At 46.4% G+C, this 11,798-nt stretch overlaps 1 protein-coding gene across 1 annotated transcript; it reads left to right on the top strand.

Moving 5' to 3' along the window:
• Positions 1-3,896: 3,896 nt before the first annotated feature.
• On the top strand, positions 3,897-6,562 carry rxfp3.2b (relaxin family peptide receptor 3.2b). The gene has a single exon (XM_086282574.1). The coding sequence runs from the start codon at positions 4,079-4,081 to the stop codon at positions 5,279-5,281; it is 1,203 nt and encodes a 400-aa protein (XP_086138700.1). The 5' UTR covers positions 3,897-4,078; the 3' UTR covers positions 5,282-6,562.
• Positions 6,563-11,798: the final 5,236 nt, after the last annotated feature.

Raw genomic sequence — 11,798 nt, 5'->3', positions numbered from 1 at the left:
GAGTACAGCCTACACCAAATATTAGCCTAACAGATGACAATCTGAAATTGTTGGTTTTCCAGCCCTGGAATGGCAATCATTCTCAAGGTGATCCGGACATTTAGCCTGGGGCCAGCTCTGTTAACTGGTAGCCATATGCTCTAACGTGGGATTTTAACGCCATCAGTATTCAGTAAGTAACAGCCGCTGTCCTGCAGAGGCAACACAACTGTTAATTAATTCAAGGAGGCAATCAGAACTCAAGGTGCAGTCAGTTCAAAAACAGATCCATGTAATCATTCTGTCTTTTTTAATGATCTGCAGGATGAATGAACAGTCAAAGGTATTCTCATAGGTGAATTAAACAGAGGTCACAGCAACAGCAAAATGAAAAATGTTGTCATTCAGCCACAGCGTTTTTATGTTCGCTCGCTTAATGCAAGTTCAGATTTGCATGAACAATCAGAACAACTCCATCAGCCATCAAGCTAGGGTATATATATACATACATACATATATATATATATATATATATATATATATATATATATATATATATATATATATAGTCAAACTCCAGCATCATGTCACTTCTTTTCAGTGAATAAAGGGAAGGCATATCAGCTAGGATTACCTGAGGTTTCCGTCACGTCTTTAGATCTCTTTTCATTTATCACGACAGTGTCTACGTGAACCATGTCTACTCAAACAAAGCTTGTCCGTTTCAGTGGGTAACTAAACTTTCACACATGTATCTGTATGTCACTGTAAACTGCTTTTCTGGATGCAGATGTTGGGTCGCTTCTCGCCCTTTGGACATTTAGGTTTTATGGCAAGAAGCATAAATTAGAGACTTAATTTATTCTCTGATATCCAAAGCAGTTTTCTTTGCTTTAACACCATATAATTATTCTTGGCCTTTCCGCGTTTCTATTACAGCCGTAATGAAAGGTGTTTCGCAGCAATATGATGAAACAACACACCATCAGTCATAACATGGCACACTGTGAAACATGGTCAACACCCAAAATATCTGTGCAGGTGGAGTGTTGAGCATGAAATCCCTTTTATCAAGAACACGGGCGTTTCAGTCTCCTTTCATGATGTTAAACCAAGGTTCTCTACAGAAATGTCTCTGCCCTTTCCTGACTATAGCAGTAGCAGAGCACACGTACTTCTGTCTCATGGTCTGTTGAAGATGTTGAGGCAGTTGTATCTATGAGAATATTAGACTACGCTGCATCCTGACACGCATGACACTAAAAGCGTACCCAGTGCAGGAGTCCTGACCACAGATCAGTATGTGACAAAAGCAAGAACAGGTTGCAAGAAAAGTGTTTTGGTGTGCAACCTGTGAAATATCTGTGGCTCACTGAGAAGCCCAGTGTTCTTCATCACAGACTTAAATGCTTTAAACATTAAACCAGTCACACTGTCAGCGCCTACGCATTTGGAGGTTTAAGGATTGTTAAGATGACAAGAAGTGAGTTCCAACGGATTAAAAGTGTGCAGATTATTATTATTTTTTTCATCTTGTCTTGTCTTTTTAATTTCTTCAGAAAGTTACAGGGAGGGATTACTTCCAGACACAGGAAATGCTCCTCAAAAACTCAAGGAAACTGAGTAAAACACTGGTAATATAGTTTGTGTTAGAGTCCCCTCAGTTAATGAGAAAAGAAAAAAAGTTACATTTGATCAAAGTAGCTCTGCAGCGTATTATTGGAGTTAATAATGTGACACAAAACCACAGATTCAGAACCCTCACAATATCATGCAAATTAAACTACTTCTATGCTCGAGGTTGTTTTACACTGACTGGACACCATGCAAGTTTCCTGTAGCCCTAGTTTCCTGTTCCTAGCTGACAGGACTGGTACCTGGTATGGTTCCCTGCTGCTATACCCCATGAGCCCCAAGGTTTAATATACTGTGCATTTAGACATGCTCTTCTGCTTACCTTGATTGTGATAAGAGTGACAAATGTAGAGTCTTGCCTGTGGCAATCAATAAGGCATTTTCACCCAGACAACTGCTGCTCACTGAATATTCTTTTTTTTTTGAGGGGGAAACCTTAGAGATGGTTATGTGGGAAGATCAATGTGGATCAGCAGTTTCTGAGAAACTCAAACTACCAGCAACCATGTCATGTTCAGAGTCACTTACATCATCTTTCTTCCCTCTTCTGGTGCTCGGTTTGAACTATAGCCGGCCATCTTGACCATTGTTTGTATGTTGGCTGCTTTTTCTTCTATTCTTGTGATTCCACACTGGTTTAATCTATGAACAGCAGTGTTGCATGTTTTTCTGTCCATGTATATTATTCTACATAAGCTGTGTGTTTGGGACCATAAAGACATAAAGTGTCTACCAATCACATGTTTCCAAGTGACATTGTATGGTGGATCAAAATCTGATGGTACTTTTCTGATATCATAATTCCATCAGTTTTGATAAGATCCCCAAAACCACTGGGTAAACTGCAGTCCGAAACCATGGCAGAGCCTCCATGTTTTACGGATCATCATCGTTTATTTATATAGCACTTTAAAAACACACCTGGTACACCAAAGTGCTGTACAATACAAATGTAAATATAGGAATAAAATAACAAAAACCAGACATAGCAATAAAAATGTCAGTTACCCACAGAGTTAAAAGCCAGGGAGTAAAAATAGGTTTTTAATCAGGACTTAAAAACTGGCACTGATGTACGGATGGCTGTAAACACTCACCGTTGTACCTCTTTTGACCTCCATTGTAAATTTCAATGACAATTTGAAGCAAAAAGTTCACATCTGAATTCAACTCTCAATGAAACCAGTACTCTCAAATCGTGTGTCAGGATTGGATTTTTTCTTGTTTGTGGAGGACTGGCCAATCAGATACTGTTTATCTGTTTTGTTCTTCATTTGAGGTCTGCCACTTAACCTGTGCAGTTTAGACCTTTTTATTTAATTATTTTTGTTTTCAAGGAGAACTGTTCCTCCCTTCATCGCCCCGCGGTGCATTTTCTATGCGTTAGTGATTCATAAGTCAGTGTCAAGTTTCATAACAAACAAATATTAAAAATCCTCTCAAATGGTCAGCACTACAAATAAATGAAACAGTCAGTGTTGAAAGAAAATCTATTTTTTTGTTGTTGTTGTTGTTGTTGTTTGCTTTTTCGGGGGGGGGGGGGGTTGCTCAAGACGACTTTTTGAAATTACTTTATGGGAAGCAAAATATAAAGAATTGAGGGGTGGTTTGAGACTTTTGCACAGAACTGTATATGTCTAAACGACAGGTGAGATGCTACTGTGTGATTGGCTGATTAGATATCCGCTTCGAAGAGGAGGTGACGAAGTGTCCCTAACAAAGTGGAATCGTAAGTCTGTGATTAACGCGCTTATACGACTTCGGAACTTCTAGGTAGTATTGTTTCTGGCTAATATTTCTTAGCTGCTGGCATAATAATAAACGTTACACGGGTACACGTGGTTTCACCGCCTTTAAATTCGCCTTTGATGCTAATCAGAAACATAAAAATGATGCTGTGTCCTTGATCCTTGTCCTTCAGCTCCTCAACAAACGTCCCGAACGATCACGTCAAACACAGCGCCGTGTACAGTCAGTCCGCTCTGTGCATATTTTATGCGTACACTGTCTCCACGTCTCCAAAAGCTCCTGTTCACAGGTGACACTGTACAAACAAGATTATGGATGTGCCACTGTCCTGTCAAAATACATTAAGACTCAGCGCTGACGGACATTCTGGGAGACTTTGATGTGGCTGCGGCTGTAAGAGCGCGGATTCGCTCTGGTCCTATCATCCTCTTGGTGAGGTGAAGAGCGTCAACGGCGGGGCAGAGCTTTGCGCGTTCACGCGAAACCTATAAACGGACGTGGCGCGCGGAGAGCTGTGAGTAGTGTGTGGAGAAATGAGGAGAGAATAACGGCGGCAGAGGATGGCATCTACAGCGCCATGGGAGATAATCTGATGACACATGCAACAGAAATGCTGCAAATGCCATCTGCACAAACTTTTTTCTCTGTGTTCTGAAGACACGGCAGCTCTTCAACTTTGCCCTACGAGGTGATATGTGAGAAGGAGAGGCCAACCATGCAGCTGAATGAGTCTGGGGTTCAAACGGTGGCACCCGAGCCATGTCAGCAACAAATACTACAGGACGACTACAATGGGAACTGCAGCGAAGGTTCCACCACTAACATGTCACTGCACTGCTGGCTGCAGCTCCTCACCAAGGAATCTATCATGGAAATTCAAGGAGACAGCTCCAGCGTAGTGGTACGTGTGATGATAGCGTGTGTCTACTCTATCGTCTGCGCTCTGGGGCTGGTGGGGAATTCACTGGCTCTGTATCTGTTGCACTCCCGTTACAGGCAGAAGCAGTCGTCCATCAACTGCTTTGTGATGGGGCTGGCTATCACAGATCTACAGTTTGTTTTGACCTTGCCTTTCTGGGCAGTGGACACAGCCCTGGACTTCCGCTGGCCGTTTGGTCGTGTGATGTGCAAACTCATCAGCTCTGTCACCACCATGAACATGTATGCCAGTGTATTCTTCCTCACAGCTATGAGCGTGGCACGTTATTACTCCATCTCCTCCGCACTGAAGATACACAGCCGACGGACAGCAGCTGCCAGAGCCAGGTGGACCAGCCTGTGCATCTGGGCTGTTTCTTTGCTGGCCACTTTGCCTCATGCCATCTACTCCACCAGTGCCCAAGTATCTGATGAGGAGCTTTGCCTGGTGCGCTTCCCAGACTCTGGCAGTTGGGATCCACAGCTCCTTCTGGGTCTATATCAGCTTCAAAAGGTCCTAGTAGGTTTCCTTATTCCTCTAGTTATAATCACCGTCTGCTATCTGCTGCTGCTTCGCTTCATCCTAAGCCGGCGCATTGCAGGTGCAGCGGGCCCAGAGGCAAACCAAAGCCGGCAAAAGCGTCATTCCAAAGTGACTAAATCCATTGTCATCGTAGTTCTCTCCTTCTTTCTCTGCTGGCTTCCTAATCAGGCACTGACACTGTGGGGTGTGCTCATAAAGTTTGACCTTGTGCCCTTCAGCAAAGCTTTCTACAATGCACAGGCCTATGCTTTCCCTCTGACTGTTTGCTTGGCGCACACCAACAGCTGCCTCAACCCTGTGCTCTACTGCCTGATCCGCCGGGAGTTTCGGGCAGGCCTCAAGGAACTTCTCCTGCACGCCACGCCATCTTTCAGGAGCCTGACTCATCTGCTGCGTCGCAAGGCCAAAGTGGCTGAGGCACCACCTGTTTTGGTGCTGGTCCAAATGGATGTCTGACTGGGATGACTGGGGAACTCGAAACATTCCACCTGCGGTACTATTGATCTGTTTACCAAGAGGGCATATGTCTCACCTACTCTGTCGATGCTGAAAATCGCATTTCTTTAAAAAAACAAACAAAAAAAATGCAGAATTATAATGTACTGCACGGTAGGATGTGCCTCACTTCTACTGTGTTTCTCAAGATTTTCTCTGCATCACATATTTCTGTTGTTACAGTTGTTCACTGTTTCAGTCTCCCCGCTTCTGTCGAGCAATACTGCTCTCGTGTCATGGACATGTATAGCTGTTAATCCAAAGTGAGATTCAAATAGTTGCAGCACTCAGGCGTAATTTTTTTTTTATGCATACTGGTAAATTACTGTGTTTGTGTTTGTTTACTGGTACAAGTGTGTAATTCTTTCATCAGTATAATCAATGGAACAAATGGAATCAAAATAATTAATTTTAAAAAAACAGGACAGTGATGCTTAGAAGTGTTTGCTTTATTTAAAATATCATAAAAGAAAAGAGCAATTTAATCGCCTGTTGTTGTATCTGTGGAAAAACTAAAGAAATGAGCGCGGGGGGGTGTAGAATTTGTACATTTTATTTTTGTAGATGTATGGAGTAAAATAGTAGTGCTTGTTGCATTGTCCTGGAGAAATGACTCATCTCTTGTGAAAAAATAAAAGGCAAATAAAATGTACAAGAGCTAAAATCAATTTCCTGAGCTTTTCGGGGTAAGGCAGCATGGCATCAAAGACTTCAGCGTAATGAGTGCATAGTTAGTAAACGTCTCCCTTGTGGAAAGCTTTGAGGATTAGGACTTGAAGTGATCCATTTAAGATTTTATACCCCTGTGCAGCAAATAGTATATGATTCATATTTGAACTGAGCACGTATACTGTGTTGTATGCACACAAGATGAAAAATTTACGATCATTATTTCTCTCTGTCTCACTCTCGCTGACCTTAGACAGCCATGCAAATATACTCAGATGCGTTCTTTTTCTTACTTTATATGTGTCAGTCTGAAAATTATGATGAATTATGTCGAATTTCCTCTAAACATCTGCATTATATGTCAGACATTTACTTTAAACCAAAGCATTTTTTCATTTAAAAAAAAGGCATCTCATGGTTGGACAGACCACCAGTGCCACAAACAGCCTTTTTATCTCTGGTAAATTGAACAGATACATATGTTGACTGGAGCTTCTGTGGTCATAGCATCAGCTTTCATACAAGACAGCTGCTAATTTGATGTTTTTTCATTTAAATCATAATGACTGATAATCCTGTAAATAAAATAAAGACTAAATAAAAAACTCAGCTTGAACTATTTTGAATAATTGGGCCAGATCACATTAGAATTCAGAGCCCGTAAGAGGAGAGATAAAAAAGGAAAATAGTCAGAGGTGCTGAGAGCGTGCAAAATAAAGTGGTGCTAATGTTATGTAAACAATCCCACACCGGCAAGAGGGCATCAGACAACAGAGACTCCCTTCTCTGTTCTTTTATTGATGAGCTTTAACTTTCTCATTCTGTGCTTGTGCAGCTCTCCTTCAATCACTAACAACAGCAGCACTGCGCTGCACAAATAATGAACAAAGGTGTTGCTAACTAGACTGCATGTCAGATAGAGGGGGCAGATTTTCTTCGTCTCTTCTGTTGAGAATGGGATTCTCGCTCTTCAGCGCAACTTTTGTGTGAAATGAAGTGTAGCAAAGCCGTAGTCTAAACATAAATACTAAATAAAACACTTGTGTGGTTTGAAATGTCTTTTCAAATTGCTTTGTGGACCTAAGCTGATGCTTAGTGTCATTCTTAGATAGAAGTATATGAAAAATGCCAAACAAAAGCTTTAGGTAAACAATGGCCCCAGACAACCAGAGTTTGCTGCATTGCATTATAGTTTCTATAGACCCTTCAGTGGGTCAGCCTGAACAAGCTGGGAGCAGAATCTGCAGCAAATAACAGAATCAGTGACTTTTGTAATCTTGCCTGGTTATAAATTCACTGAGGAAAGATCTCTGGGCCAATTTTGCCTTCAGAATACCCTAAAGCAGATTAACTGCATATCATGGGCCTTTATTTATATAGCAGAGAAGAACCAACGCACCAGATAAACTAACTTTTCACAGAGCTTTGTATGCAACATTGTTACATCTTGATTGTGCAAAGACATAACTGTATTAGGAAAGCGTGATAGCTCACTTAGCATGAGCGCATTTCAAAATCTCTATGGCTCTCACACCTTGGATTCATCACAGAAAGCCTGCATGATACAGATTTGTACCATCAGGATGTGAGTAAGGCCTGCTGGGCTATCCATAGAAAGGTTCAGAGTTAGACTCGGTTCAGAAAAAAATGACTTGTTTCACGTGAAGTTAAAACTATGATGGTGCTGATAAACAAGTTCCATGTAGATCTACCTATCTATCTATCTATCTATCTATCTATCTATCTATCTATCTATCTATCCATGGGTACCCATATCCACATAAATAATAATACTATATACTATAATAATGATCACACAGCCCACTGCCCTCAGCAGCTCCATTTGGCAACAGAATAAAGATTCCCTTGATATATAATTCCCTTGAAAAACATGCCAGCATGCACTGAATATGGACAGGCTGATGTTACGAAATCAGTTTCACTGTCATGGTCCGCGGCCCGGCGTCCGGGGTGCTGCTGGGATGTCCACGCCCACGAGCGTGGCTGCTAACCCCACACCTGCATCCCATCCCAGGCGATCACCAGGTGGACTATTTAATCCTGCCCTACCTGCTGCTCCACGCCAGTCCGTAGTCGCCTCTCAGCGATCACAACTCGGCGTGTTTTTGTTTTCGAGCCACCTGCCTGTCCACCTGTCCACCTGTCCGCCTGAGATTTGGTTCACATTCAGCTTCGCCGTCTCGACCCCTTTTGGAGCTCCACCCCCCTCTGGTTCACTCGGCCCGGCTATCACCGTGAGACGCACACTCCACCTTCCCTCGTATGCTGCCTTTTTTCCGCACCCCAGTAATCTGTCTCTCTTTTTGTTTTACAGCCTCTCACAGCCCCGCTCTCGGCGTTCCCTGTGCGGTCCCTCGGTTTCTTCTGGTTTCATACGTTGTTTTTCTGGCTACCCTCACGGGACACCTTTAGTTGCAATAAAAATTACTTTCTTTATTCGCTCCTACCCTAGTGTGTGTGTTCTGCTACTGGGTCCTGCCTGCGCTCGGAACTTCGGTTCATGACAGTACGGACTGGCCAGTATGGACCCAGCAGATCCACTCCGCTCCGCTATTAATAAACAGGGCGCTATCCTCGGTCGCCACGATCAGCAGCTCCAGTCTCTCCAAGACCGTTGTCAAGAGCTCAGTGACACTCAGAATAAATTACAAACTAGGCCGTCCGACCCCGTGCACCGCGGCGTGTCGCCTCCGCCGCTGGAACCCTTCCACGGGGAGCTGGACCTGTGTGGGGGGTTCCTTTTCCAGTGCTCCTTGTTTTTCAGTCGCACGCCTCACGCGTTCCCCACGGATACTGCTAAGATCTCCCACTTCGTGGGATTGTTACGGGGGCGTGCTCTAGCATGGGCTGAAGCCTACTTAAATTCTCACCCCATTCGTGATTGCGATTACGATGACTTCCTGGAGGAGTTCCAGGCTACGTTTTCCCCTCCGGTATCGGAGGACGATGCCGCGCAGAAGTTGCTGGGGCTCCGTCAGGGGCGGCGCAGTATTGCGGAGTACCTAGTTGAATTCCGTACTCGAGCGGTCGCCGTGGGTTGGCCCGATTCGGCTCTTCGTGGGTTTTTTTTTACGGTCGTTAAATGACCAGATGAAGGACCAACTAGCTTTTCACGAGGAGACCAGATCCTTTGATGAATTGGCCTCCCTCTCCCGTAGGATTGACAGACGCTTGCGGGAGAGGGATGCCGAGCGGCGGTCTAAGCCTATGGGCTCCGTATTGCGCCCCGGGTTTCGCGTTTCTCCGCCCCCGCCCCCAGCTGCGTGTGCGCGCTCTCCGTCGCCGCCCCCGCCTGAACCCATGCAGATCGGACGCTCTCGGCTTTCTCCGGAGGAGAGGGAACGCCGATTTCGGGCTGGAGAATGTCTGTACTGTGGGAGGCCCGGTCACCGCATCGCTGTTTGCCCGGTCCGCCCAAACAACCCGGCCCACCGGTGAGTCCGGGGATACGGGTGGGCAGCACTCTAAGCACTACTAGACCCCGATTGTTACTGTCCGTTACTATCGTGACTTCTAATAAGACTTTTACATGCCCCGCGTTAGTGGACTCCGGGGCTGAACAGAACCTTATGGATGAGAAGCTGGCTAAGAGGCTAGCTGTGTCTCTTACTCCACTCGAACCGCCCATCCCTGCGTCTACATTAAACAACCAAGTGTTTGCATACATAACTCACCAAACCGCACCTGTACGGTTAATCACATCAGGTAACCACCAAGAGCAGCTGTCCTTTTTCACTTTTCCTGCTCCTGACACCCCGCTTATCCTAGGCTACCCCTGGTTACAGAGACATAACCCACACATAGATTGGGCCGGAAAAAGTATCGCGAGCTGGAGTGTGTTTTGTCTGGCGAACTGCCTGAGGTCAGCCGTTCCCTCCGCCTCAACGGAACGGAGGCCCGCCCCGCCACCCGCGCCGGACCTCTCTTCCGTGCCCCCCGACTATCACGATCTCCAGCAGGTGTTCAGTAAAGATGAGGCGCTCTCACTCCCGCCTCACCGTCCATATGACTGTGCTATCGATCTGCTCTCGGGTGCATCGCTGCCCTCTAGCAGATTATACAACCTGTCTCGCCCCGAAAGAGAAACCATGGAGAATTACATCCAGGAGTCGCTAACTGCAGGACGTATTAGGCCGTCATCCTCTCCCGTGGCTGCGGGTTTTTTCTTCGTGGGAAAGAAAGACGGGACGCTCCGCCCGTGCATCGATTACAGGGGGCTGAATGACGTCACCGTCAAAAACAAATATCCCCTCCCACTCATTAGTTCTATTTTTAACTCACTCCAGGGAGCTACGGTCTTCACCAAACTAGATCTGCGGAACGCCTACCACCTGGTACGGATACGTGAAGGCGACGAGTGGAAGACCGCCTTCAATACCCCACTAGGGCATTTTGAATATCTAGTGATGCCGTTCGGGTTAACGAACGCCCCGGCGGTTTTTCAAGCCCTAGTCAACGACGTGTTACGGGATTTCCTGAACGTGTTTGTTTTTGTTTACCTGGATGATATTTTGATTTTCTCCAAGACGCTCGAGGACCATCGCATCCATGTGAGGAGCGTGCTACAACGGCTGCTCGAAAATAGACTGTACGTAAAAGCGGAAAAGTGTGAGTTCCACGCCTCATCCATTTCCTTCTTGGGCTACATCCTCGCTGGTGGGCAGGTGAAGACCGACCCGGTGAAGATCAAAGCAATATTGGAATGGCCGGTTCCGGAGACACGAAAGAAGCTTCAGAGCTTCTTGGGGTTTGCGAATTTTTATCGCCGTTTCATTCGAAACTACAGCCAGGTGGCCGCGCCTCTCACCCAAGGTGTCTTTCACATGGTCCCCTGAGGCCCACGCAGCCTTCGCTAAATTGAAGCGATTATTCACGTCCACACCCATTCTGACCCATCCTGACTCTTCTAAACAGTTTGTTGTTGAGGTCGACGCATCTGATGCGGGAGTCGGGGCGGTTCTTTCCCAGCGGTCTGGGCCCCTGAACAAACTCCGGCCGTGCGCCTTTTTCTCACGCCGACTCACCCCCGCGGAGAGGAATTACGACATCGGCGACAGGGAACTCCTAGCGGTAAAACTCGCATTGGAGGAATGGCGTCATTGGCTGGAGGGGACCGAACAGCCCTTCGTTATATGGACGGATCATAAAAATCTACTGTACCTTAGAACCGCCAAGAGGTTAAATCCCCGTCAAGCTCGCTGGTCCCTATTCTTCGCCCGCTTCAACTTCACACTCTCCTATCGTCCCGGGTCACGAAACATCAAACCCGATGCGCTCTCCCGTCTGTATTCCCCCGACAGCGAGGCGCCCCCCCCCGCCACCATCCTGCCTGCCTCCTGCGTGGTGGGTGCTCTCACCTGGGAGATTGAGGAGACCATTCGCCAAGCGCTCCCGGGGGACCCTGACCCAGGGACTGGACCGCCAGGACGGCGCTTCGTTCCCGCCGCCGCCCGGGGAGCAGTCATCCACTGGATCCACACAGCACGATTCGCGTGCCACCCGGGCGTGAGCAGAACGGCGCGCCTCCTCAGCAGACACTTCTGGTGGAAATCGCTACTACGGGACGTGAGGGACTACGTGTCTGCCTGTGCCGTCTGCGCTCGTAATAAATCATCCACGAAACATCCCATGGGCCAGCTCCACCCACTCACTACTCCCCACCGGCCCTGGTCTCACATCTCGCTCGACTTTGTTACCGGTCTCCCCACCTCTTCTGGAAAATGTGTCATCCTCACCGTTGTGGATCGGTTTTCTAAGGCCGCCCACTTCGTCCCGCTAGCCAAGCTGC

This window comes from Aulonocara sp. 'chitande type north' Nkhata Bay, linkage group LG23 (genome assembly GCF_057382095.1).
Source record: "Aulonocara sp. 'chitande type north' Nkhata Bay isolate Kocher_YH1m ecotype deep benthic linkage group LG23, A_spYH_male_GT1.1, whole genome shotgun sequence".
In the NCBI taxonomy this organism is placed as follows: Eukaryota; Metazoa; Chordata; class Actinopteri; order Cichliformes; family Cichlidae; genus Aulonocara; species Aulonocara sp. 'chitande type north' Nkhata Bay.
The sequence above is the reverse complement of the archived record's forward strand: the minus strand, read 5'-3'. Positions and strand labels throughout refer to the sequence as shown.

What these genes read in the sequence shown, in the direction of transcription:
- rxfp3.2b (XM_086282574.1), top strand. Translation starts at nt 4,079, where the DNA reads ATGCAGCTGAATGAGTCTGGGGTTCAAACGGTGGCACCCGAGCCATGT.